The 26,295-nt window shown below is 51.6% G+C and overlaps 10 protein-coding genes across 10 annotated transcripts; 5 read left to right on the plus strand and 5 right to left on the minus strand.

Annotated features, from left to right (window-relative positions):
- The first annotated feature begins 511 nt into the window (after positions 1 to 511).
- On the plus strand, positions 512 to 2,702 carry EDD37DRAFT_134463 (aspartic-type endopeptidase). The gene has a single exon (XM_062809472.1). The coding sequence runs from the start codon at positions 883 to 885 to the stop codon at positions 2,482 to 2,484; it is 1,602 nt and encodes a 533-aa protein (XP_062666714.1). The 5' UTR covers positions 512 to 882; the 3' UTR covers positions 2,485 to 2,702.
- A 1-nt stretch (position 2,703) lies between these two features.
- Positions 2,704 to 4,228, minus strand: EDD37DRAFT_134422 (uncharacterized protein). The gene has a single exon (XM_062809471.1). The coding sequence runs from the start codon at positions 4,125 to 4,127 to the stop codon at positions 2,982 to 2,984; it is 1,146 nt and encodes a 381-aa protein (XP_062666715.1). The 5' UTR covers positions 4,128 to 4,228; the 3' UTR covers positions 2,704 to 2,981.
- A 1,343-nt stretch (positions 4,229 to 5,571) lies between these two features.
- On the minus strand, positions 5,572 to 6,611 carry EDD37DRAFT_697155 (small s protein; the record flags this gene model as incomplete). Its single annotated transcript, XM_062820149.1, has 2 exons — positions 5,572 to 6,511; positions 6,551 to 6,611. The coding sequence occupies 2 exons, from the start codon at positions 6,609 to 6,611 to the stop codon at positions 5,844 to 5,846; spliced, it is 729 nt and encodes a 242-aa protein (XP_062666716.1). The 3' UTR covers positions 5,572 to 5,843.
- Positions 6,612 to 7,065: 454 nt separating this feature from the next.
- EDD37DRAFT_673494 (P-loop containing nucleoside triphosphate hydrolase protein) lies at positions 7,066 to 9,972 on the plus strand (the record flags this gene model as incomplete). The annotated part of the gene is made up of 3 exons (XM_062819481.1): positions 7,066 to 7,180; positions 7,242 to 7,395; positions 7,447 to 9,972. 3 exons carry the CDS (start codon positions 7,066 to 7,068, stop codon positions 9,806 to 9,808), a joined length of 2,631 nt encoding a protein of 876 aa, XP_062666717.1. The 3' UTR covers positions 9,809 to 9,972.
- EDD37DRAFT_697157 (uncharacterized protein) lies at positions 9,973 to 11,866 on the minus strand (the record flags this gene model as incomplete). Its single annotated transcript, XM_062820150.1, has 1 exon — positions 9,973 to 11,866. One exon carries the CDS (start codon positions 11,864 to 11,866, stop codon positions 10,001 to 10,003), a length of 1,866 nt encoding a protein of 621 aa, XP_062666718.1. The 3' UTR covers positions 9,973 to 10,000.
- A 1,315-nt stretch (positions 11,867 to 13,181) lies between these two features.
- EDD37DRAFT_568916 (ABC transporter-like protein) lies at positions 13,182 to 17,149 on the plus strand (the record flags this gene model as incomplete). Its single annotated transcript, XM_062814203.1, has 3 exons — positions 13,182 to 13,941; positions 13,990 to 14,942; positions 14,993 to 17,149. 3 exons carry the CDS (start codon positions 13,182 to 13,184, stop codon positions 17,147 to 17,149), a joined length of 3,870 nt encoding a protein of 1,289 aa, XP_062666719.1.
- Positions 17,150 to 17,245: 96 nt separating this feature from the next.
- EDD37DRAFT_653147 (uncharacterized protein) lies at positions 17,246 to 18,017 on the minus strand (the record flags this gene model as incomplete). Its single annotated transcript, XM_062818526.1, has 4 exons — positions 17,246 to 17,459; positions 17,518 to 17,580; positions 17,651 to 17,915; positions 17,978 to 18,017. 4 exons carry the CDS (start codon positions 18,015 to 18,017, stop codon positions 17,246 to 17,248), a joined length of 582 nt encoding a protein of 193 aa, XP_062666720.1.
- A 251-nt stretch (positions 18,018 to 18,268) lies between these two features.
- Positions 18,269 to 20,705, minus strand: EDD37DRAFT_134820 (putative MFS multidrug transporter). Its single transcript, XM_062809474.1, has one exon. It carries the CDS (start codon positions 20,393 to 20,395, stop codon positions 18,596 to 18,598), a length of 1,800 nt encoding a protein of 599 aa, XP_062666721.1. The 5' UTR covers positions 20,396 to 20,705; the 3' UTR covers positions 18,269 to 18,595.
- A 182-nt stretch (positions 20,706 to 20,887) lies between these two features.
- EDD37DRAFT_135074 (Not1 N-terminal domain, CCR4-Not complex component-domain-containing protein) lies at positions 20,888 to 23,593 on the plus strand. The gene is made up of 4 exons (XM_062809476.1): positions 20,888 to 20,995; positions 21,066 to 21,539; positions 21,590 to 23,172; positions 23,229 to 23,593. The coding sequence occupies exons 2-4, from the start codon at positions 21,279 to 21,281 to the stop codon at positions 23,287 to 23,289; spliced, it is 1,905 nt and encodes a 634-aa protein (XP_062666722.1). The 5' UTR covers positions 20,888 to 20,995; positions 21,066 to 21,278; the 3' UTR covers positions 23,290 to 23,593.
- Positions 23,594 to 24,850: 1,257 nt separating this feature from the next.
- EDD37DRAFT_612296 (uncharacterized protein) lies at positions 24,851 to 26,275 on the plus strand (the record flags this gene model as incomplete). The annotated part of the gene is made up of 2 exons (XM_062815347.1): positions 24,851 to 25,377; positions 25,513 to 26,275. 2 exons carry the CDS (start codon positions 24,851 to 24,853, stop codon positions 26,273 to 26,275), a joined length of 1,290 nt encoding a protein of 429 aa, XP_062666723.1.
- Between the last annotated feature and the right edge of the window lie 20 nt (positions 26,276 to 26,295).

The following is a 26,295-nucleotide window of genomic DNA, read 5'->3' on the forward strand; positions in this document are numbered from 1 at the left end:
GCAGGGTCGAAAGCACGAGAGTCCTGTAGATTGAGAGTGGCGACAGCACCGCCACAACTGATGGCCTGGGTGGTCCAAGTTGTGGCAACGGTAGGGGATTCGGCGCACAGGGTCGCGGCTCGCTTCGAACGCCGGTGCATGACATCTGACCTGTGCCAGATGGACACGGGGCCTGAAGGGACCAAAAAGGCGGGTCTTGACTCTTGCGTGGCCCTGCGCCGAGGCTCTCTCCAGGGGCTGAAACGTAGCCTGCATAGCTTCTTCTCAGGGTCGAGTCGCGCTCGATGTTTCGTTTTCCAATTTAGAATAACCTTTTCACGGCGGATCTTCTTGAGAAACCTGTGAATTCAGAAGCAATCTGGGTCCTGGGTCAACCAAGCTGCCAGTACGAGTATGCTAACCAACGTGCTGGATGATGTACCAGATCGAGGCTCCGGCACTGCATATATTGTATGAAGTCGAGGCTGAAAAGATTGAATTGTGCCTGGGTGGCGGTGGGAGCCCCAGGCAGCTGGGATCAAAGGATGGCCACTAAAAGGCGCTTAATTGACCACCATCTCGTCATTGCCCACCTAGCGAGGCTGCCACTGGTCAACCTTGTTACCCGTTAGCCTTGATGGTTTAGGCCTCCAGTCGCAGCCATTGGAGAGCCACACGAAGGCGCAGTCCGCGTCGTCGTCACCTTTTCCAGAGGAGAAGGATTTTGTATAAACATGGCGAATCTGCAGAGTATGTAGTCTTATCCATATTTCCTTGCTCTTTCGCTCCCATCACTCCTTCTTTGGTCTTTGGTGCTTCCTTGTTGCTTTCGAGCTGCCCCTCTCTCTCGCTGTCAGTGGAGATCAACTCACATCATTTTCTGTATCTTTATACCGCATCATCATGGGCAAGTTCATCGGCGCCGCACTCGGCGCAGCAGCTTTGCTGGCTGCAATTGCGCCAGCAGTAGGAACCGCCACCCCCGGTGTCGTGGGATACAACTTTGAGAAGCGTCGAGTAGACGCTTCAGAAGCTCCTCATCGATTGAGACGTCGATCCAATACCGTCACTGCCACCCTGACCAACGAAGTCCTCCTCTATTTCATCAATGTCACCGTCGGCACACCAGGACAGGCATTTTCTCTGCAAATCGATACCGGATCCTCAGATATCTGGTTTCCCTCCGTCGACGCGGACATATGCACGGAAGAGACTGACGGCTGTCCTTACGGCACGTACGACAGCAGCAAATCCTCCACCTACTCCGAACTCGCTTCGGCACCCCAGTTCGAGATTCAATATGTCGACGGCACGGAGATTGAGGGTGATTTCATCTCGGATGTTCTCAACATCGGTTCGACCAAGCTCACAAACATGACAATGGCTGTCGCCACACAAGCAAACACCAGAGGAGTTGGCATCATGGGTATCGGCTTTCAGTCTGGCGAAGCAGAAGCCGAGGAGGATGACTTCACATATCCAAATGTGATCAACGTCTTGAAAAATGAAGGCTTCATCAATACTCTGGCGTATTCTCTGTGGTTGGACGATTTGGATGCGAATACCGGCTCCATCCTCTTTGGTGGCGTCGATACCAGCAAATATTCCGGCAACTTGGTGGCTCTCCCGATTCAGGTCGATTCGGACACCGACGCTATCGATTCCTTCACTGTCGCATGGACTGGTCTTACGGTGTCTGGTAGCGGTCAGGACTCAGACTTCTCACCATCAAGCGCCCAGGCGGCTATTCTCGACTCTGGTACCACAGACACCTTGTTGCCCGACGCCATCGCCGAAAAGATCTTCAATGGTGTCGGCGTTTTGTCAGATGAGACCTATGGCAACGTGGTACCGTGCAAACTCGCCGATGACGATCTCACCTTTTCCTTCCAATTTGGCGGTGCATCTGGTCCTATCGTCAACGTCAGTTTGTCCGAGTTTGTCACCCCCCTCGAGACCACCGATGGTTCCACGCCTACCTACAAGAACGGCGATAAAGCATGCTCTTTCGCCATTGATGCCGCCGGTGATGACCCGATCTTGTTCGGCGACTCGTTCCTGCGAAGCGCCTACGTTGTGTACGATCTTGAGAACCAATTGATCGGTCTTGCCCAGACCAACTTCAACGGTGGAAGCTCCAACGTTGTGGTTTTCTCGGCCAGCAGCAGCGGCATTCCTGGCGTCACATCGACCGCTACGGGTGCCAGTGTAGCCCAGACAGCGTCAGATACCGGTATCCCCCAGGTCACCGAGGCCACGGTCACCAACACAGGTGACGTTGGTTCCGGAGCAACGAGTCGATCTGCCACTTTCCATCTCTCGACTGCCACTACCACCGATGGTAGCGGTAGCACGAGTACAGGATCAAGCTCATCATCGAGTAGCAGCAGCAAGTCCGCAGCCAATCCCAACCTGCGTGCTTCATCGATTGAGGGCACGACTATTGTCGCTGCTGGTGTAGTGATGGCTGGCCTTGTGTTTGGCAGTGGTTTGATGTACTGGTAAGGCGCATTGAGCTGCCTTGGCCGAAATATGATTCCGAGATTGTGGAAAGCGATTTGTGTATAACTGCATAGCAGCTGGTTTATATATGTATACCCCTGCACTAGGTGGAAATTGTGATATACCTAGATAACGACGAGTATGAATTTGGAAATGCCTTACGGCATCACTGTTATACAACGTGAAAAACAGCTCTTATTTTCGCAGTATAATTGCAATCCAGAGAATAGAGATCCAAACCAAGTAACGTTATGGATTAAAGAGAGAGTTTTGCAAGGGGCGAAATATCACGATAAAAGAGGGTTGATATTGGTACGCAACATGTGGGGTCATCATTATTCCTACATTCCATCTGTCATTATTCATTTCTAGTCCTTGCAGACCATGGTCAAATAAAGCAATGTACATAAATCAATATATGGATTTGACCTTTCCTCTACTTGGCCGTCAGGCACATTCAGTCCTGCATCAAGTCAATGCGAATGTCAGTACCTCGTGCTTCATTCCTTGACAGTCTCCAGCGGCGAGGTAGGAAACCCATTAACAGCACCTCCAGCGCTCGCCGCACTATCCGGCGACAACCAGGGCCGTAATCTCTCACCATCCTCATCTAAAGGGTCAACTTCCATTCCGACATCGTTGTCCTCTGTAACATGCACACCAAGCAACCTCTCGGCATTCTTATGCGCGATGTTCAGAAAATCCTCCTCATTCACCATGCCGGAACTGCGAAGTCGGTACATGAAGCGTAGCCCGTCGTCGTTAGAGCAAAAGGGGTAGTCGACGGAGTAAAGCACTTTATCCGCACAGCACATGTGGATCAGACAGGCCATGGGGGCCAGACTGAACATTCCGGCCGTGGTGATGTATATGTTCTCATGCCATACTTGGAGTAAGTGACGTTTCGGTTTCGATGCAGAAGGCCACGTTTTCTGGACAAGTTTGTGGATCCGGTCGAGTTGGAACGGCAACATCTCGCCCATATGGCCCAGCATCAATTTGAGGTTGGGGAATTTGTCGAACAGTTTCGCGGCGAATAGCCGGAGGACATGAGTCGCGACTTCGGCGTGCCAGTTGAAGCCGTGGTTCGCTAAAAACGCGGAGACTTGCGGCGCATAGTTGCCGTGGAAGGGCGATGTCTCTGGTAATGTGTGAGGGATGGCGTGCAGATATACTGGTACATCGAGCTTCTCGTGTGCGTCGAAGATGGGCCAGAAGAATGTGTCGTCGTAGAAGCGGCCGTCTGCTGTGTTGTCGATGAGCGAGCCGACGAAGCCGAGATCGCTGACGCATCGGTCTAGTTCCTTGGCTGCTGCTTCCGGGTGGAGGGTCGGGAGCATGGCGAAGGCGGCAAAGCGGGATGGACTGGGGGATGATTTGATTGCTTCGGCGAGCTCGTTGTTCGCGGCCGTGCAGATTTCCGGTGGGATGGGGATTGAGTTGGGCCGGTGCGATATCACTTGTACGCTGATCCGGGCTGCGTCCATGGATTTGAGACGTTGGGAGCCGATGTCGCGGAGTGAGCTTGTGATGTGTGGGAGGTGGGCGGGGAGGGTGGTGTCGATGCCCTTTTCCGCGTAGTAGTCGAGCACGGACTGGGAGATGTAGTGCTCTTCGAGCGTGATCAGGGGGATCTTGTCAGTCATGATGGGCTGGGTTGGTGGAATGCTGGTTCAGGAGGGGTAATCACGTATGGCAAGACCATGAAAGCAGTAAGCTTGAGGTTTGTCGTCGTGTCGAGTACCTGGTATGGTCTGGAATCTCGGGTATGTCAATACGTAATTCTGAGGTTTGAGAAATGTGGTGGTCGAACTGCTGCGTGGTTATATCATATCACGAGAGCGAAACTCAGGGATGCAAGAGAAGCAGATGGACGTTTCGACGTCCAAAAGAACCTTTGACAACGGTCGTAGGATGTCCCGGAATTCTGGCGCTCCCAATCGAGGACACCATTTGCCCTCCCTCATCCTTTTCACATAGAGGGGTTAAAGGGTGACCCGAAAAGATGGGGTTGGTCGTATTCGGCACGCCACAAGCAGAGTTCCCGAACTCGTACCCAATGAACGGATGGCAGGCATGTGACGGCATGGGGAAAGATGACAGGGCCGAAAAGCTGACTGGTGAGTTGGTTCTCGTGGTCTTACCCTGTTTTGCGGAGGTGTGGTCTGATTCTGGACGCATTGGGCATAACCTGGATTTGGTGGCAAGTGCAATTGCAGATGGACGCGACAGACGGCAGAAAGCGTACGGAGTACCAGATGAAAGATAAAAGCACCGTTGCAATGCCATTGTTTGCAAAGGGAGGTAGACATGATTGATTGCGAAGTGTCGAGAGCTGCACTCCCATAAGATTGAGCTATCTCTCCCTAGCATCTCCCGACGATGCATGATCGACGACATCTCGATAGTCTGCCATAACCATACTATGGCTGATTTCCCAGGATATCCGAATCTCCTGCATCAATGATAGTGACGACTGAGCACCTGTAGAGCTTGCCGCAGGCCGTTCCTAGTTGAGTCTTCTGGTAGGTTAGCGTTACATTCCTCCACATTTTCTCATTCAGTGAGGAGCTGAGATTGAGAGAATGCTTCGCAGGACCTCTTAACTTCCCAAGCTAGGCTGGGGAAGAGATAGGAGAATTGAATCTGAAAACAGCAGGCGAAATCCCACGTACGTTGTCTCCACTGAAGTGGTGGACCGGAACTTTCGCGAGCATTGCATAGTCTAGATGCTATCAGTGTGTTCATCCAGAAGACATCAAGAGGGAATTTACACTCCAGCTCGGACTTGCGCAACGGAGGAGCATTCCCCGCGATCAAGATCAGTTTGGCCTTGTTGGAACGAAGAGTTTGCAAAGTCGATTTGTAGCCAAGAACCACTTTTCATCATATTAGCTCGTCTACTTGGTGAGAAGAGACCCTGCCGGACTTCATGACCAGAGAGAGTCTGCTGTTGATGGAGTCGGTCACCCTCTTGGACTTGTTTCGGGAGGACATCAGGAGGGTGGAGAACAAGCCTTAGTAGAGAGATTCAAAGGAGAGAGAGAGATGAGGGACAGTAAAGACTGAGGCTATAAAGAGATGTGAAAGGATTGAAGTTGAGTCGAGAAGAATTCAGTGTACGATCCCGGTTATGTAATCGACCAATCCCACCAAACATGCCAAGTCCTTGTGGCTTTACTCTGAGGCACGCCACATGTGGCACCCGACTTATCACATCAGTTATTTCGGTCTTCGAAACATGCCCCAGGAAGGCTGTGGCCGGCTGTCGCAGGCGGTCGATACCTGAAGATTGACATGGAGCTGAGGTATATGCACCATGTGTCGAACCACTGCCATTACATAATCCCGCCTTCTTTGCTCTATGATCGAGCCCCAAAATGGTTTGTCTGCTGCCCGGAGAAGTAGCCTTGTTGGAGACCATGATTTGTGCTTCCTGCAACAGTGATGTGAAAGTTCTGCTGCCCACCAGGATCTCGAGACTTGATGAACGCGCTGAGCTCAGGGTCTAGTTCTGCGATCAAGGGTGCGACGAGCGAGACGTTCTCGTCCGATGCCAGTTCAGACCCATCCTGCTCGCACAGTAACCTTTGTTCGGGCCGTGCCGCAGGAAAAAGTTCGACCAAGCCATTGACCAACTCGGTGATGTCTTGGATCAATTTATTAAGATGTTTCCCCTTGTACAGGGCCCATTTGGCCTTCTCCAATATTTGTCGTGGCTTGAGCCACTTCTGCGAAATCGTCACCAGCTGTCTGTGCAGGGAAGCCCAAGTCTCGTCTAGGTCGCCTGCAGTATGAACGTCCGGCTCCTTCGTTAGAGGCTTCAATTTCGACGACGTACGTTCCGCGTTCTCAAAGAGATCTACGATATCATAGAGCAGTTCTTTCGCCTTCTGATGATCTTTCCGCGAACCCGCCAACGTCGGCACAACTTGCGCATGCTCTTCTACTTCATGCAGTCCTACTGACCGGCCCCAGCGAGAAAGTCGTAACTTGGAGATATCGAGCTTCAGCGTTGCAATTTGAAAATCTTGATCAAAGTTTCGAGCAATTTGGACTTAATCGAAACACTGAACTGCATTGTTGAAGGCACTGGGTAGTGCAAGTGCTAGTCCGACTCCTTCGGTCATTTTGTGCTGTCTCAATGGGTATTCATGCACTTCGGTAAGTTGAAGAATGAGTAGATCCTCAGGTAAGATCAGCGGACGTGGTTATCTGAGTTCACTTAAGAGTCCCTCCGTTGAGGCTGATCAGGCTGCCACCTGCCGGCTGAGCGTGGCGGCCAATCAGCCCGCGACATGCTGTCCTGGCGAGTAACAGCTGCAGTTCGTTGAGGCTTGCCTTGTGATCGAATCTAGGACTGGACCTAAGCGCCGTGGGACATCGTGGCGATTTCCTTCGCTGCGGCGCGGAACTCAGCCTGTGCGATGCAGTCACCGTCCGTGCATCCTCTTCTTCCTGCGAGCCCTTCTACATTCCGAGGAGGCTGTCTTGTTTTGATACGGCTGTGGCGGTCTCATGCAATAACGACTTTCAAGAGTGGTGTGGAAAAATTGCCTGCATAGAACATCGACGCCTGCAGACATGGCTCACGATGGTACCGGGATTCACACCACATTCGAGGGAGGGTCGAATAGTACCCTTCAACAAGGTTCCTTCTCAGGTCAACAAATAAATCATTTCCATATGGTAGATGTCGGTAAGGAGCTTTTGCTTGAATTCATTGAAAGTACAGGGCTGAGACCGTTTTGACCTATCAGCCTCATCACTTCCCCGATTACCTCTTCTTCCCTCCGCCATCATCCCATTCCGCCGGGATCGAGACTTCGTCGAGCGGCACGTCCTGAAGGATCTTTGGCAACGAGCCATCGAACCTGGGGGGCGTGTGGCAATAGTAGGACTGGGTGGGATCGGGTAAGATTTGATAGGTCATTGGTTATACCAGCTGGCTAAAACACGGCCTAGCAAGACACAGGTGGCAATCGAGTATGCCTACAGAGTTCAAGAAGAACTTCCCAAACCATGGGTATTCTGGGTGCATGCGAGCAGTGCGATTCGATTTGAAGAGAGTTACAAGGAAATTGCGCAGCGGCTGCAGTTGACCGGATGGCAGGAACCCAAAGCGGACATCCTGGGCATGGTGCATAACTGGCTCTCCGATGAGAACAACGGTCGATGGACGATGGTGGTGGACAACGCCGACGACGAACAGGTCATGCTCAACTCACGGAAGAGTGAAACCGATTCAGAGGCCTCCGCAACTGTTCTCAGTGATCGATCGTTGGCTGACTACCTCCCATCGTCGAGCAACGGGTCAGTTGTGATCACCACGCGAAATCGAAAGGTAGCGGAAGGACTGATCGAATACGCCGAGGACATTCTGGATCTTGGACCAATGGATGTAGACGTGGCGGTGGTTTTCTTAACGAAGAAGCTCAAGAAGTTGGAAGGAATGTGCTCGCGGGATGATTTGACTGATTTGGCTCGCCAAGTGGACTGTATGCCGTTAGCGATGAGTCAGGCGGCGGCATATCTAAATCAAAGAGCACCCAGGATGTCGCTGTCAAAATACCTCTGGGAGCTAAGGAGCAGCGACGAAGGACGAGCTCGACTTCTACAGGCCGACATTCGCGATCCACGGCGGGACGGAAAATCGTCGAACTCGATCATGACGACGTGGTACGTATCGTACGAACATATACAACATACACATAACTCGGCGGCGCGCCTCCTCTCGCTGATGAGTCTATTCGACCGCGAAGGTATCCCTGATCACTTACTGCGAAGGCAATATCTCGATAAATGGCCCAGTGAGAATGAGGATAAGGACCAGACTCGGGAAAGGCAGAGTGAGATGGACTTTGAAGACGATGTTGCCACGCTCCGGATGTATAGCTTGATCGGGACGGGAATCAACGAGCAGCTGTTTGAGATGCACCGACTAGTCCAATTCTCGGTAAGAAAGTGGCTAGAAATACGAGATGAGCTCAAGTGGTGGCAGCGACGATATGTCGACGTTTTGGAGCAGAGGTTTCCGTTTGGTGACTACGAAAATTGGTCTACGTGTCAGGCGCTTTTCCCACACGTTCAAATGTTGATCTCCTACAGTACAAACGAAGCGTCCTTTCGCCAAAAACGGGCAGTTCTTCTCTATCGAGCAGCGCAGTACGCCACAGACCATGGACTATACGGGATAGCAGAGATGATGGCAGGAATAAGTGTAGCCGAACGAGAAGTTGTACTCGGCAAAGATGGTACTCGTACATTGTCTAGCATGAACATTCTCGCATCGGTATGGTGGCATCAGGGAAAGTACAAGCAGGCAGAGGAAATGCATCGGCAAGCACTAACGGAGAGGGAGAAGCTACTGGGCGTGAATCATGAGAGCACATTCATGAGTATGAATGAACTGGCATTAGTGCTAGGAAGTCAAGGAAAGTATGAGCAGTCGGAGCCGATGTTCCGACGAGTACTGGCAGGACTAGAGAAGGTACTAGGAGCGGATCATCTTCGGACTTTGACGGCTATGAATAATCTGGGAGTAGTACTAGAAAAACAAGGGAAGTATGAGCAGGCGGAGGAGATGCACCGACGGGCACTAACGGAAGGAGAGAAGGTGCTAGGCGTGGATCATCCTCATACATTGATATGTCTGAATAACCTGGGAGTAGTACTAAGAAAACAAGGGAAGTATAAGCAGGCGGAGGAGATGCATCGACGGACACTGACGGGAGGAGAGAAGATATTAGGGACAGATAATCCCGCCACATTAACAGTTATGAATAATCTAGGATTAGTGCTAACGCGTCAAGGAAAGGATGAGCAGGCGGAGGAGATGCACCGACGGACACTGGCGGGAAGAGAGAAGGTGCTAGGGATAGATGATCCCGCCACATTGAAGAGTTTGGATAATCTAGCAACCGTGGTAGGACGACAAGGAGAGTACGAGCAGGCAGAGGAGATGTACCGACGGGCGTTAGTGGGAAAGGAGAAGGTTCTAGGCGTGGAACATCTCGCTACGTTAAAAACCGTGAGCAATCTTGCATGGATACTGCTACTACAAAATAGGCACGAGGAGTCGGACGAGATGATTCGACGCACATTGGTAGGACGAGAGAAAGTGCTGGGCGTGGATCATCCCGACACATTGCTGGATTTATGGGTGCTTGCCGACGCCGCGTTCAAGAAGCAAGACCTACACGAGGCGCTGAAACTGTATGATCGTGCAACCAACGGGCTCACGAAAGCCCTCGGCGCAGAACATCCCAGCACCCTGACATGTCTGGCAGAGAGGGAGTCGTTGTTAGAGAAGATGAACGCGTCCTGAACAGGATTGACACGCCAACGAGCAAAGATCCTTTACATCCTATTGATTGAGTGCGAATGAGAACGTGCAGAAGCATGACACGAACTAGCAGTCGTTGTACTCCATAATTTGATAAACGTCTTCTGCTCTTGAGTCTTGACGCTTTCTTGTTCTATATGTGTGCTGCACAAGATCCAATGTCTAAAACTATGGCTACAAACAAACAGAAGAGCCTGATGATGACCCATCACTCTTACAGTATACCTCCTCGACAGAGACATGGACAGCCTTTGTCTTTGCCTCCACCATTTGCGTCGGCTCGATGCTCAGCCCTCTGTTCTCAAGGAACTCATCGACCAGCCCTTTGTAGTCACTCGCTCGGTATGGAGTCAGCCACTCTTGCGCAAACCGCTTCGGCTTCTGCCACCATTTGGCACCTTTCCACTTCCTCCACTTCCTCCACTTCTCAACCCCAAGATCTTTGCACAACACGTCGAAGAAACTCTGTGACTCGAAGATGAGTTCGGGATGTTTCGTATCTCGCAGACCGTATCGGTTTCGCGACCACGCGTTGACCGTTGACACACTTTCCTGCATCGAAGGCAAGTCTGGGATAGCATCTTTTGCCAATAGATCTTCCATCCAAGCGACCGCCCAGAGCGCTTGCAGCTCGCAAGACATGGCTGTCTGGATAGTCGAGACAAATCCCACAAAAGCGATACTACGATCTTCTTGTGCTATGAGCTCTGGTGAGAGGATCTGGTGGTACATTCGAGGCTGGGACCATCGTGGCTCTCGGGGTGGGAATGGGTTGTCTCGTAATTGAGGAAACAAAGACAAGACTTCTTGGTCTTTTGTATGTTGTCTTTGCCATTCTTCCGAGAACACCTCGGGGGCTTTTTCGTCGTCCACAGAGACTGGCATACCCAAGCGGAGGGCATCATTAGTACTGAAGAAGTCCGCGCTGGGTTGCCAGCCGGTACACCAGATAGCAGCATCAGCCTTGACTGCCAACTCTTTTCCTTCCTCTTGCACGATCATCTCTCGTTCTTGTAATCGGATAGGCGTCGCACGATACACCTGCAAGCGCTCTGGATCGTCCTGATGCAGGCACTTCATGAAGAGCGCATCCTTGTAAACGATACTAGCATAAGGTAGCTCGTGGAATCCATCAGACACAGCGGGCTGCAGCTTGCGTCCATTGACACTTTGGTCGTAGTGGATCGGATTTTGGGTCATCTTAGTTAGCTTCTTCCAGAATGCCTTCCTGGTCTTGTCGCCAAGGGCATTGTTGCCTGAGTGCAGGAACCTGTAGCCGATGTCTGAGGTAGAGAATATTGAAGGGGAAAATCTGCTGAAGAGGCGCACGTTTTCGGCGGCAATGAGGTTAGGACGCTGATTTGGATCGATGTGACAGAGGGAAACGCCATGGGTTGAGGGTCTGACGATCCAAGATACGGTCTTGCCGGCAGATAGAAAAAGCGAACAGGTGTCGACGGCAGATTTGCAACCTCCAACCACGACGACGTTCTTGACGTTCCGATCAGCTATCAGCTTTTCGTGATAACGGCCAAGGAACTTGGCATGTATGGAACATCCAGTATATGTTGACTGCGGCACGTCTGGTACCTTTGGCTTGGTAAACAGGCCGGTTGCCACGACGAGTTTGTCGCACTCGAGCTCTTCTCCAGTCTTGGTCGTTATTCTCCATCCACCTTGATGTAACCGGCGAGTGTTGACGACTTTGACTCCGAAGCGGATGCGAGGTTGAATATGGAAGGTTTTCGAATACGTGCCCAGGTATTGGTGAACTCGGCTTCCTCTGATCAGTTCGAGAGCAGGGTGGTCCTCATCAACCATGGATAAGTCGCTGAATTCGTAAAACCCATTGTGTACCTCAGCCACAAGACCCGGGTAGATGCGTTCGGCAGACCACACTCCGCCCTCGGTCTCGCCCTCTTCCAGGATTGTCAGATGTATCGGCCGATTCAAGGTGTTGGCGACTTGGAGATATGTTTTGGCAACCGCAAGCCCACTCCAGCCTGCTCCAATGATGATGACGCGGGTTGGGGAGGCCATCTGGAGATTTCCTGCAATAGATATGTAGGAGGAGAATATCACAGCAGGGGATCAAAGACGATCGAAAGATTAGGGGAGACAAGGGTAGCAAAGGAAGACCATTGTTCAAGTACCGTTAGCACCTACGCATAGCGCACTACCACCACTGCTCCCTTTTCCACGGTTACATCTGCATATCAACACAGGCGAAACTTACCAAGAAAGCTTCAAAGCTCGTTGTTCAGCAATTTCGGCCCCTGTTCAGCACTGTAGCCACAAACAAAATGCATCAAGGACGAGCGCCGGTCGTATTGAACTCTGCGGACGATTCTGCCAATCCTAAACATGTCAGATTTCGGACCCCGTTGGTAGTTCTTTCGATTCAGCAGGGTGCTAGACAGCACATGGCGGCCCAGACTCATGTCTAAAGTTCGACCGTTGACTCAGAATTTGGTACAAAAACCGGAGCTGAGCAAATGGAGTAGACTAGATTGCGGCGCCTAACCCGGTCTGGGGTACACTTTCCGAGGCGAAGTTGTTATCCATGTAGTCGGTGCTCACGGTCGTCCGCAGGGCTGGCTGAGTTGATACTGTCGCGAAAGGCTTGTTTGAAAGAGTGGCTTGAAGCTTGGAGGAAAAGAACCACATTTCCTCGTATTTGATCTCATGCGCCATCCCGTTAAGGTCGGTCTCTTAACACGGGGCCTGGCCTATGGACAATCTGGCCCAGGCCCCAGTCGTTGGAGATCTTCTCCGCGACAGCTTGAGGAGGAAAATGCCGCCATCATCTAAAGGTGATTGAACTCAAAGCACAACCGCGTTTGATTTGTTTTTATCCTCACTAACCTTCGCTGTTCTGATTGGGACGAACCATAAGATGACTCTGTCGGGACTCAGGAGTCACGGGGCAGGACGGTCTGGGCGACCTCGCTTACAGGCTTACAGCCAGCCCATGGCCCAACTCAGGCTTAATTCAACTCCCGCCATGCTCAATGCGGGATAAAGCATCTCGGCTAGAGCTCAAGTCCGAGGCTTAGAAAAGTCAAGTCAAGCGCACCGTTGTGACCGATTGCAACGTTTCAACTCACCACCCATCGTTGCTGAATGTTTGCCAGCAAGGTTTGAGGCATCGCTAGTTCCATCACCCGGAGCGATCCTGGAAACAGTCTGCATCGTCAGGCGATTATGGTATCAACACACTGGCAACGCTCATGAATATGGGCAACCAAGTGAAGCAAACAGCGGGAGTCTAAGCGTGTAGCGTGTGCCGAGCGGGCACACCGTTAACAGCATGGCTGAAAAGAATGGCGACCAAACTTCAAACTCGCCAGGAGACATGATACCAGTCAATACACTTCCTGGATCTTCAACACCAGAATCTTTGAGAGACTCTAAAAGCCAGAATATTCAAGTCATCGACGTGCGTATTCGAAATGTGGCGGTGGAAGTCGATTCAACCGCTGGCTCTCCATTCTCTTCGCTAGATGCGTTCAAGCTGAAGATCCTGCGCAGTAAGGTCAAACCGGCGGTCAAGGATATTCTGAAAAATGTCTCGGCGGATTTTCCAAACAGCAGTCTCACGGCAATCGTTGGAGCCAGTGGTAGTGGAAAGACCACTCTGCTCAACATTATCGCTCATCGCATCAAGGATCAAAAATTTCGGCAAGCAGGTAGCGTCACCTATGAAGCAGTCACGGACACCACATCGGAGGCAGCAGCTGCAAAGATCGGCATGGCCTATGTCCTTCAGCAAGACATCCTACTGCCGACTCTGACTGTTCGCGAGACTTTGCAGTATGCCGCAGATTTGCGGCTGTCAACAACCAAGACAAAGGCGGAACGACGGGCCATGGTCGAGACGGTCATCAATGAGCTCGGTCTGGAAAAGTGTGCGAACACTAGGATAGGCAATGACGCCCATAAAGGCTGTTCAGGCGGCGAGAAAAGAAGGACCAGCATTGGGGTGCAACTGCTTGCCGATCAGCCAGTCCTCATTCTTGACGAGCCCACAACTGGGCTTGATGCTGCATCAGCGATCCAAGTGGTGCAGACATTGCGGCTGCTTGCTCGGAGAGGGAAGACAGTAATTATGACGAGTAAGCCTTACACGCCTTGTGGTAGCTAGCCATTGCTAACGAATGAAGTCCATCAGCCACGATCAGAGATCTGGAGGTTGGTTGATAACCTCGTCTTGCTATCACGAGGTTCTCCAGTCTATGCAGGCGCCGTCAATGAATGCCTTCCGTACTTTGAGCAACTTGGTCACAGCATGCCTGCCTTCTCCAACCCCTTCGATTTTGTCATTGATCTTGCCGCTGTGGACGTCCGATCCCACGAGCTCGAGAGAGTCTCGTTGCTACGTGTTCGGCAGCTACAGGAAGCGTGGAGAAGCAATACATCCAGCCTGGCTCAGGACGACTCCGAAAAGACCCCTAGCAAATGTTTCGAAAGAAACCAGCTTGCAGGCTCCGACAACTCACTCAATGCACTCGTCCTTGAAACAGGTGTGCATTTGAGAAGGACTTTCGTTGTGACCTGCCGTGATCGGCTAGGGTTACTTGCTAGTCTGATCGAAGCTGTCACAATGGGCATCATGACCGGGTGGATATTCTACCAGCTCCCCACCGATCTGGCCGGCATTCGATCCAGAGAAGGTGCCATGTACTCGGCATGCGCTTTACAGGGTTACCTCATCCTTCTCTTTGAGACCTACCGATTGACCATCGATATTCAAGTCTACGATCGAGAGCGTATCGAGGGTGTCGTGAAACCACTGTCATTCGTTTTCAGCAGAAGATTCGCACGCTTATTGCTTGAGGATCTTCCTGTCCCATTCATCTACTCGGTTATATTCTATTTCATGGCAGGGTTTCGAGCTGATGCCAGACAATATTTCACGTTCTTTGCCATCCAATTACTCTTGCAATTAATCACAGTTAATCTGGCCACAATCTGTGTCGCCCTCAACCGACAGTTCATGGTTGCATCGTTGATTGCGAATCTCATTTTCACGCTCCAATCCGCGGCATGCGGCTTCTTTATTAACACAAAATCAATCCCGATCTGGCTGCGATGGATGAAATGGGTCGCATTCGTCGTATGTCACTCCCAGACGCTTAAGCGCTGCTGTCACTGACGTCAACACAGTTCTATTCATTTGGAGCATACTGCACCAACGAATTTGCAGGTCATTTTTACGGTTGTCCGAGTCCAGGCGGGCCGTCGGATCCAGCTTGCAAGGAGTATACCGGTGCATACATCCTGGCATCCCTGAACATACCCAACAACTGGCTCTGGAGACCGATTATTGTCATGGTTGCCTTCGTCTTGGTCTTCTTCGTTCTTTCTGCTGTGACTCTTCACGTTCTTACGACAGAGGTGGAAATGGCGAAAACACACGCCAGCGAAATCTCATACTCCGAGGAGGATATCAGGACAACCTCATCCGGAGACAGCACCAGAACAATCACTGTCGCCCTCGACCAGTTCGGCTTAGCTGTTGAGACCAAGCGCCCGTTTAAAAGCACGCTGACAAAGCCCATATTTCAGGACATCAGCACCACATTCGAGCCCGGCGTCTTGAATGTGATCATGGGCCCTTCAGGGTCCGGGAAATCATCATGCCTCAACGCTATGGCAAGACGATTGTACGGATCGCCAATGACAGCCTATCGGTCCTCAGGCAGGATGCTCCTCAATGGTGCAATGGCGGCGGACAATGTTGTGGCATCCATATGCTCATACGTACCACAGGACGACACAGGCCTGCTGCCATCGTTAACGGTTCGAGAAACACTACATTTCGCCGCTCGCTTGCGACTCCCGACATTCCTCACCAACGAACAAAAAGTGCAGCGAGCAGAGACGGTACTGCGACAGCTTGGCTTGAAAGAATGCGCTGACACACTGGTTGGGAACGACCTGGTGAAAGGCATCAGTGGTGGCGAGAAACGTCGCGTTTCCATCGGGATCCAAATCCTGACTGATCCGCGAGTACTGCTTCTGGACGAACCCACCTCCGGACTCGATGCATTCACAGCCTTTTCGATCATCGAAGTGCTCAAGGGCCTTGCGGACGAGGGAAGAACAATCATTTTCTCCATCCATCAACCACGTTCCGACATGTTCAAGCAATTCGGTGGCGTGCTCCTGCTGGCTAAGGGCGGGGATGTCGTCTACTCAGGCAAAGTCGACAATATGCTCCCTCATTTCGAGCGTTTGGGATATGCATGTCCCGAATCCGCAAACCCAGCCGACTTTGCGCTTGATATAGTATCCGTCGAGATGCCGAAGTCGCTACAACAACAGAGCAGTCCCGAAATTTCAGATTCTCCGACAGACAAAAACATCCCTACCGGCGTCGTCCCACCGACACTTCACGAGGTTGAGTTGACTTTCCCAGCAATACTTGGCGTGTACACACGGACGAGACTCCCCTTCCGCCGCGCCTTCCCTATTCTCGTGCAGCGCGGCATCATCAATCTGCGACGCCAACCGGAACTCGCGTCGGGCCGGATAAGCCAGCTTGTAGGTTTGGGCATCGTGCTCACCGCATTCTTCACCCCACTCCGGTACGAGTATTACTCGGTCCAGACTCGCGCAGGATACATCCAGTACATGTCGAGTATGTTCTTCGTGGGCATGCTCAACGCGATCGCAATGTACCCGAGCGAACGCGACATTTATTACCACGAAGACCGCGACGGAACGTACCCTCTCGAAGCGTTTTACTTGTACTACTCGGCGCTCGAAGTTCCCATGGAATTGATCGCGAGTCTACTGTACGCCGTGCTGACAGTCTTCGCGGTGGGTTTGCCGCGCACAGCGGCACAGTTCTTTTTAATGGCGTACACGGCGTTCTGCCTCGTTTCGTGCGGCGAGAGTTTTGGCATTTTATTTCTCACCATGTTCTCGCACACAGGGCTCGCTGTGTCGGTCATGTCGGTTGTACTCTCGATCTCGGTGCATTTGGGAGGTGTGCTGAGTATTGGGATTGATGGGTTTTTGCAGGGCGTCAATCATATTTCGCCGGTTAAGTGGCAGGTTGGTGCGCTGATGAGCTATAGCTTCAGGGGCATTGAGTTTACGTGCACTGTTGACCAGAGGTTGAGTGATGGATCGTGTCCGATACAGAGTGGTGAGCAGGTGCTGGATTTGTATAAGTTGAATGTGAATACTGCGACTTGTGCGATTGCGCTCGGTGGAGTGACGATTGGGTATAGGTTGCTTGGGTATTTGGGGTTGAAAATCCGGAAGACGGATTGGAAGGGGCTGATGAGGAGGGGGAAGATTACGAAGTCATGAGATACCCAGGAGGGATGTCATGTTATGATGCATAGCGACTATATAGATGGCTGAAGATGCATACGCGAACGATACACTATGTCCTCGACCCCCTTTCTAGCCGCCTCCTACCCACCGATTCGGGCCCGGCCTTTGCACGCTCAAGTGCCACTTTTGTCGCTTCGTCGATGTCTTCCCGGGGCAGCCGCGGTGGTTTACAAGGTCGATGCCAAAGCCATGGGGAAGTGCAAAACTCCATTCGTACCAGACCCGCTTACGACTGCCATGTACGAGCTCTTTCCGGTCTTCTCGATGAGGTTTCGAGTGGCCACTGCAAGGATAAATGTCAGCGACCACAGTCGACGGCATAAGTACGGTCTTATATGAACTTGCCCTTGGGCTTTAGGATGAAGACATCATTCACGGTGTCTGGGGACCATTCGTTTGGCAGTCTATACGCTCGCAACAGGAATATGGAGTCAGCAACAATGTCTGATGTTCACGCTGATAATTCGGACATACATCCATGGTACTTCCGCCTCAGCAGCTGCCCTGACAAGCTTTTCTTCGATCTGCTGGATTGGAGATTGGCCACTGAGGGTGATGACCAGCGCATCCTGGCCGCGGAATGCTTCGACAAGCGGCTCAGGCTTGTCGTAGTCGATCTTGTGGATTGTCACGCTATCGGGAAACGTGCTTTGGCTGTCCAACCGCATGGCGGCGGCCGTGACAGTGTGCTTGCCTGCCTTGAGTAGGGCTTCTGTCATCCAACGACCAGAGTTTCCACCTGCTTGTATCAGGTTGGATGGTCAGTGTCGCACAGTGCATAGGCTATGAAGAGTCTATCACTTACGCCGACGATAGCAACATTTTTGATGTGGTTTGCCATTGAGGAGGCAGATCGTCAGGTCTTGTCTTGTGATATCCGAGTCTACGGAGTCGACCAGCAAAGGTGCTCCTTCTCAGCACGGTCTTGCATGATGCAAAAGAAGCAGATGATGCGCCTTATATACCGTGTGGTATCTTCGACCGGTGTGAATGCATAGTCGGTATCATGGTCGGCGTTTAGGGTGGACTCGGGTTGGCTATGTACACTGCATTCAGAACATAGTGGTGACGTGAAGACTATACTGAAGCGACAACCTCGCGAGGAGAACAAAACACATGGGCTGCACTGATTGAGAACAAGTCAATGTGTAGATGCTCGTGCATTTAAGATCGTGGATGTACTAACCAAGGCTCGCATATTAGGTTTTATGTAGGGGTTGCTTAGTAATTCCTGACTTCACATGCATAGACACAAACTCCAGTATTCACTATGAAATCAGAACTCTTCAATTAAAGTCCCTTTCCAGACCACCACACGCCCGCTAAATAGCTCCAAAGATCCATTCTGATACAGTAGGATCATAATAAGGTAGTAAACGGCACCCACAGGGCAAGGATCGTATCCCTAACTCACTCGGCTCATACGCCTCGAGCCAAAGATGCTGGTGCCTCTTTGGTGTCTTCACCAACTTTGGTTCTTCTGTTGAGCTTGGTTCGAATTGCTGCACCGTAATAGAAAAATAAGAAGGGAATCGCACCCATCCCAATGCCGATGAACGCCAGCAACCACGACGACCAGTTCAATCCAACGGTATTGTACATTTGTGTGGTGAATAGAGGAAACGCTGCACCACCACCGGATCGCAGAAAGACCTTGGCTGCCAAAGCAGAGGCGGCGTATTGCTGGTACGAATCGATGATATAGTTGTTGACCGAGTAATAACACAGAACCATTCCAAATCCGAAAGCAATGCCGGCTGAAGCTGGTCCAACCCAGATGATGTGCTTGTAAGAAGTAGCTCCGAGGATGAACAACGCAATAGGTATAAATGGTGCTCCAATCATGGCTCCGATCAACCGATCCTCAGGGGTTGGTGCCCGGCGCTTAATGATCGTCCTGAAATGCTTCTCGATCTGAGGTGTAACAACGAGAGCGAAGCTCGCTCCGATCAGGATGGGAATGAACATCAATCCAATCTGACCATCATTGTATCCGTAGAGTTTGCCAAAGATAACCGGATAGGCAAAGAAGAAGGCATAGAGCATAGCATAGATCAGGACGATGTACATACACATCAGGTCCAAAACCGGCTCAGTCATAATCATGGTGATTGGTCGAATCAGGCTGGTTCGGACGATCTCACGGAAGGTGAGTTTGACCTTTTCTTGCTCCGTGATGATGTTTTCATCTCCAGACTCCTTTCTGAGCTTCTTCGCTCGGCGTTTCAGGATCACAGGAGCGTATGTTTCGGGGACAAGGCCGACAATGATCATCATGGCCCCTGAGAAGGCCATGTTGACCCAGAAGAACAAATCCAGACGATGAGTTCCAATATTGATCCAACCGCACACAATCGGGCCGATAACAGGCCCGCAGTAAGGCGCAGCGGCGAAATATGCGATGGCTGTTCCACGCTGCTCAATGTTCCAGATATCCGCGATGGTGCCACCAGCCAATGACAGACCAGAGCTAGAGAAGACGCCACACAGAAATCTGCAGACAAGCAGGCCACCGATGTTGGGTGACAGAGCGCAAGGAATGTTGAAGATGGTGTACAATGCCAGGGAGACGATGTAGACAGGTCGTCGACCGATAATCTCGGACAGAGGACTCCATAAGAGTGGACCAATGGCGAACCCACAAACCATAATCGAACATGTGAGGATAGCGACTTCGAGCGAAACGTTGTACTTCTCCTCGATAAGACCTAAACCACCTGTGACAATCGACGAGCCGAAGGCGATACAAACGACCAGCATTGAGGCAACAATGGTGACGTACCATCGGTACAAGTTTGACCAGTTGTGAGGATTCTCCGGATCATTGATGCGGAAGGTGACGAACTCGACAGGCTCCTCTTCACCTGTTTTTTCGAGGTCTTCGTCAGAGGGGAGTCGTCCGCCTTGAGTCGCGAGTGAGGCTCTGGTCCGGATCTGCTCCAAAGTACGTTGCGGCACTAGACCAGTGGCAGTTTCGAGCGTGTACTCTTCTGGGAAGACCGGATTTTGCGGACGTGCAAGTTCGGGATAATTGGGATCTAACGGCGGTCGGCTCTCGGTGACGCCCAGTTCTTGCAGAGTTGCTCGAGTTTCGGTTCTGAGAAGTTGTAGGTTGATCGTCTGGCGCTGAGCCAAGTCAGCCTCCGGACTCACGGTCCGCTGATGAGATAGCCCGTGCTCAGAGGTCTCGTGAGGCTCTTGAGGCTTTGATTGAGACATTTTGTCGTATGTGGTGAGGATGGGATTGACAACTTGGGAAACTGTAGTATCAGCGTGCTACTGACAAGCTGGATGAAGTTGTCAAGGTAGTTTTCACGGAACATGATTTAATATTTAAGTAATGATCCTGTCTGTGGTTGTATCATTTGCACGCCGATCAATGTCCGACATATGGCCGCGTTAACAAATTTTAACGTCATGTCCAGGGCACTTACCAGAAGAGGCATCGACATACTTTCCCGGATGGAACTTCCCAAGTTCCCACTCTGCGATCGTTTAGGCGCGGACTCACGATTGGTCCAAGCTCGACCTGAGTAAGCCATTTGCACATGGTCAATATTCCCCATACGAGGCTTTTATTGGAATCGAGCTCCCTGGCCCATCCGTGGTTGTTGAGTCAAACATTGTTCTCGGTCAGAGTGCCGACAGTTTGCTTCGTTTGGGTCGACTTGAAACACGAAGATAGACGATGATAGTTCGGACGTGGCATGCGAGCTCATTGAGCTTTGAGCATCTCTTGATTCAATCATAGACAGGCGTCCATCGCGATCGGAAATCCCATCTGCGTCGTGGCTTGAGCGACGTGGGAAAGGTTGATCAGTGAGTTGGTGAAACACAGATTAAGAAAGAAAAGGAAAAGTGTTTGACCAGCAGGCCACGTGACTCCCAGGCACCGCCAAGGATTTCCGCGAACTAGCTGCATTAGCTCTGTCACGTGATCTGCATCTCCGTTTGAAGTCGCAACCATTCGATGAAGCAAGCGCGCGCGGCTGTCTCGTCTGTATTGAAACCACAAACAATCTGCCCGATGTCTTCTTCCTAACCCTCAATCGACCCTCTGCGACGAGCATCCCTCCCCCGCCCGGCCATTTTCCCAACCGCAATGAGCATGGCGTCAAGGAAGACCCAACAAGAGATTGACAAGACCTTCAAGAAGGTGGATGAAGGCATCCAAGCCTTCGAAGGCATATACGAAAAGATCTACACCTCCAACAATGCAGCGCAGAAGGACAAACTAGAAGATAACTTGAAAAAGGAGATCAAGAAACTGCAAAGATCTCGCGACCAGATCAAGACGTGGGCGGCCGGCAATGAGATCAAGGATAAGTCCGCCCTGCTCGAGCAGCGGAAGAGGATAGAGAAAGTAAGGTGTCTGCGCACGGGATGGGGTTCGGAACTGACAAAATCACACAGTGTATGGAAATATTCAAAGCCGTCGAGAAGGAGATGAAGACCAAGGCATTCTCGAAAGAAGGTCTATCTCAGAACACCAAATTAGATCCCAAAGAAAAGGAACGGGAAGAGCTGTGCGACTTTCTGTCAGATCAACTCGACGAAGTGAACAGAATCTTGATCGAAGAGCTGGAGCCAGAAGCTGGGAACATACAGACCGCGCTCAAAAAGAAGCAGAAAGATAACTCCAAGGCGGATCGACTTGCGGAGTTAGAGTCCATGACCGATACATACAAATGGCACGAATCCCGACTGCAGCTACTCCTGCGATCTTTACAAAACGGCAATGTCGACAACGATGCCGTTGCCGCTATCAAATCAGAAATCGAGGATGTGGTGAGGGATGGTAAAGAGCCTGACTTTGACGCGGAGGCCTACGAGGGCATCTACGACGATTGCAACCTGGACAGCGAAGAGGCGCAATTCGGATTGAACAATGAAGGGGAACGAATGTCGTCGCAAGATGCGCAGTCTGTTCAAGAAGAACCCGAGCCAGACCCGAATACCGTGAAGAAGACAAAGGTCGAACACATTCCCGCCAGGCGGCCCTCCACGCAACTCAAGTCTCCTCTACCTGCCCTTGCAACACTAAATACTATGCCACCTCCACCTCCAATACCCAAAGACACCACCATGAAACCAGCGCCACTACCTAACCGACCTCCTGGGGAGACTTTGAAGTACGCATCAGCAGCCGCCGCTGCTGCTGCAAGCGATAAGAGTGGAGTTGGGATTGCACCTCTTCCTCCTCCTATTGGGGTCAGCCCGTCACCTGGTACATCTCATCCCTTACCAGCCCCGGTCAGAACGTCTGCCGAACCGTCTCCGGCCTCGGTGCCTGCACAACCGGTAGAGGAGACAGCGTCGCCAGCCCCTGTTGCAGCCAGCATGGACGGCTCGACATCCCAAGAACAGTCCAGCCACTCCAAATCTCCCACGCTCAGCTCCGCGAGTGCTCCGGGCGCGAGTGTCCAGAGCAGCATTCCAGCGACGCCTGCGATGGAGACATCCGAGGCTGTGCAGGAGCCCGTGATAGCGGACGAGCTACCTACGACGAATGGTGATGCGCATGAAGATCCATCAGTAGTGGAATCAATATACCATCTGCCTCCGGGGCTACAGGATCTCTTGGACTCATTCGAAACGACCAAGAACCGAGCAGCTCAACCTCCGTCACAGTTGGCAAGACTACTGCAGGCTTCACAGGATACGTGTCCGGAACCTTCGGACAGCGACCGGCCGCAACACTATCGTCCGACGCTCAAGTACAATACTCCGGCACATTACCCACAGGATGTTCTTCCCATATTTGACGATCCGGCCTTGTACGATAACCAGAGACTGGAGACAGACACACTGTTCTACATTTTCTACTATCGGCAAAACACCTACCAGCAATGGCTTGCGGCCCGTGCTCTCAAGAATCAGAGTTGGCGGTTCCACAAACAATATCAAACGTGGTTTCAGCGGCACGAGGAGCCGAAGCAAATTACGGAAGAGTACGAACAGGGCACGTATCGATTCTTTGACTACGAGAGCACCTGGTAAGGCATTGTCTTTTTCTTCTTCGGTTACATGTTTGTTCTAACTTGGGCTATAGGATGAATCGCCGGAAGGCTGACTTCAAATTCGTGTACAAATTCCTGGAGGATGATCTGTAAGATAGCGTACCGAAGCGGCCTGGCTACCTTGCTGTCCGTCGGCTTCCTGCATGCATGACATGTTGCAGACCACAGAACGCTCTCACCTCGCAAAGACGAAGAGTGCAACAGAGCCTCGTTCTCAACCTCCACACAGCTTCCTTTCTTGGAATTTCCTTGCATAGTCGTTCCTCGGAGTAGCCTTCGACCTCCCCCCGAACCGCTCTGTGCAATATGATCCATCCTCTTCTGCATACTGGACTAACTGTACTCCCTTTCAAGGTTTGATAGAAATGGTCGCCTACTCCGCCTCACTCTTTCTGTGCTACGTCGTTGGTGTGAAGGAGCGGGTGGTCACTGAGGCAGGGTGGCTATGGCCGGAAGGCAACCACGCCAAGCCCAATCCGGATTGAAACCATGTCTCCCAAGGCTGGAGACGAATCGCCTTACTGGCTCGCATCTGCTTCAGCCTCTCAGTACCCCTCTGTATTTCTGTACATGCCCTTTCTCATCATCGATGTCTTGGAGGTGCTAAACTGCATGAAAAGGCAACCTTGCAGCATGGTACTTACAACCCGCAGACTCCGCCATGCTTCTTCCGGGCCATTCTGACACGGTGATACCATGCTATGGCCCTGCTTCAGGGCAACCCGGTGACCCAACCGTTATGCTACCAAGCTTCGATACTTACCGAACTCAATATCCCGTCACCTCCTTCGCTTAGTATCGCCCTTGATCGACACCTCCAGCCCAACGGCAGTCTCCCGCGAGAAATTGCGGTGGACACACCGACATACGAGCGGGCAGTGTTACCTTATTTTGTTTGTATTCATCAAGCGGGACAGGCAAACTGCACATCCGTGTCGACTGCTAGCAGAAACCTTACGAGGGCAGCGAATCATCGTGTCGCAGACGCCCTTTCACTGTTCTACTCTCCAGAAAGGATGAGCCTTGCAAGAAGCCTTGTTATGGGTAGTCGCAGGTTGTTGGGGGTGGTCCGCACTCTGCCTCCCGTCACCCGCGTGTGCTCGGGGTTGGTCTCTCAAACACGTGGGAGATCGATCAGCCATCCTTTACATCTCTCTTCGCTGTGAACGAAGTCTTGTGGTCATGTTGACATGACTCTAGGTACTACAATGCGATCAACATCTCAACTCATGTTCTTCGTAGCATTCCAGAACAGATCTACAAAGCTCGCTTGAGGAGTTGGGACGTCACGAGCCGTACCCAAGGCTGCTTTGACTTTCCGTGATAGGCTGTTACTCTGCGCTGTCATGTCATCGTTTTGGTGCAACGTGCAGCCTATTGTGCACCAGCCTCAAGCAAGACGACTATCGTTACAGCCCGCTTTACATTTCCGAATGCCGAGGATCCGCCTATTCACACTCGACAGCCCGATTAGGGACTACTTGAGTCAACGCTTGAGCCTTAATTAGCTGCCCATCGGCCTCCTAGGGGACATCAGGCTGGATGATTTCCCACTTCTACAAGATTTTGTGAACTTCATCGAGATGCTTTGCTCGTTCAGGTCGTGCTAGTATCTCGAGTACTTGACCCAGCAAAGCCAGGAGTCTATCGAAGCATGTCATATTCACCAACAACATTTGCACCGAATCACTTTTGGCGGGAGGGTTATCAGCAGCAGCAGTCTCAGCCGCAGGTCCTTGCTACATCCTTCCATGGTTTTGGACATCGCGCGGCGCCCCATCATCATTGTGCCGTCTCAACAGAGGTCTGTTATAGCCAGCCGAGATACCTCCCACAGTACGATCTCGCACGATCGTCAACTTACCATGAACACGATCGCGATGAATCTTACATTGCCTCGAGCGACAGTCATGGTGCCAAAGGCAGGAGTCTTAGTGGTACAACCACTGACATCACTGACTACGAGGAGGCGGTAGTGAGCAACAGTCCGCAAACAACCTACTTCCTCGACGAAGCAGGCGGTCAGTACGCTATCACCGGTCGTGTGCCAGATGAGGCTGAAGAAGAAAGCCCACATGGAAGCCGCGACCGCTATCTGCTGGATTACGGACAGCTTGAGAATGGGACTTACCACGTTGCACTTGCCCAACACGATGGAGGCGTTGGTGTCTCAAGCAATAGGTGAGAATCACATTTCTCAAACCCATTCCGTGTGCTTGTACCCTGAAAACGTTCAATTCTGCTTGGCAACATGTTCAGATCCTGCTTCAGCTCCTCGGCTCAAATGTGGTCACATTTCTTCTGACATGTATGCAGCCTAACCGCAAGAATGAAACTACCCTGCCCGCACTCAGACTGCATAGGAAGAGATGGAAGACCGAAGAAGTTTTTTAGCCGCAAAGCGGATGTCACGAGGCATGTCAGATCTCAACATCAAAAGACCTTTATCGATTGTCCACGATTGAGATGTAACAGAAAGGGCACACGTGGTTTTACCAGAAAAGACCACCTTACCGAGCATCTACGAGGGTTCCATATGGAGGATCATGCTAAACGACAGGCCAAGAAGAATACCAGGAAGCGCAAGATCAAGCTACATTTTGAAGGGAAAACACCGCCAAAGCCCAGTCCGTCTTGTTCCACGCTGCCGGAGACTGTCCCGAAGGCTGGCATCCAGGATTCTGGTGATGAAGACTGGCTCTCGCATGGCCACGAGCCAGAGCTGGACACTCCAACACCGAAAGAAGAGGAAGAAACCTTTGCAGAGTTGAATACTGTCTACCATGGACATGAAGCGGACACTCATCGCAACATATCTACAAGCCCTGGTCAGCGTCATGTCCCCATGGACGAGCATGGCCAACAGTGGGGTGACCAGCAGCATGAAACCTATCACGGATTTCAGTGGCAGCGTTCCCAGGCCACTGGCTCACCAGAGATATCTACCACTCAGGCGCACACCATGGTCAATGCGGTACCACAAATGTACACTCCTTACGAGAACCTGGACCATTTCATTCACAATGCACCGGCGCGACAACTCTACCATTCCTCTCACACATTCCCAACCAGTCGGTAGCTGGACCGAGGGCATGAGCG

The sequence above is a fragment of the Exophiala viscosa genome, assembly GCF_022695815.1.
Source record: "Exophiala viscosa unplaced genomic scaffold EDD37scaffold_11, whole genome shotgun sequence".
Taxonomy (NCBI): Eukaryota; Fungi; Ascomycota; class Eurotiomycetes; order Chaetothyriales; family Herpotrichiellaceae; genus Exophiala; species Exophiala viscosa.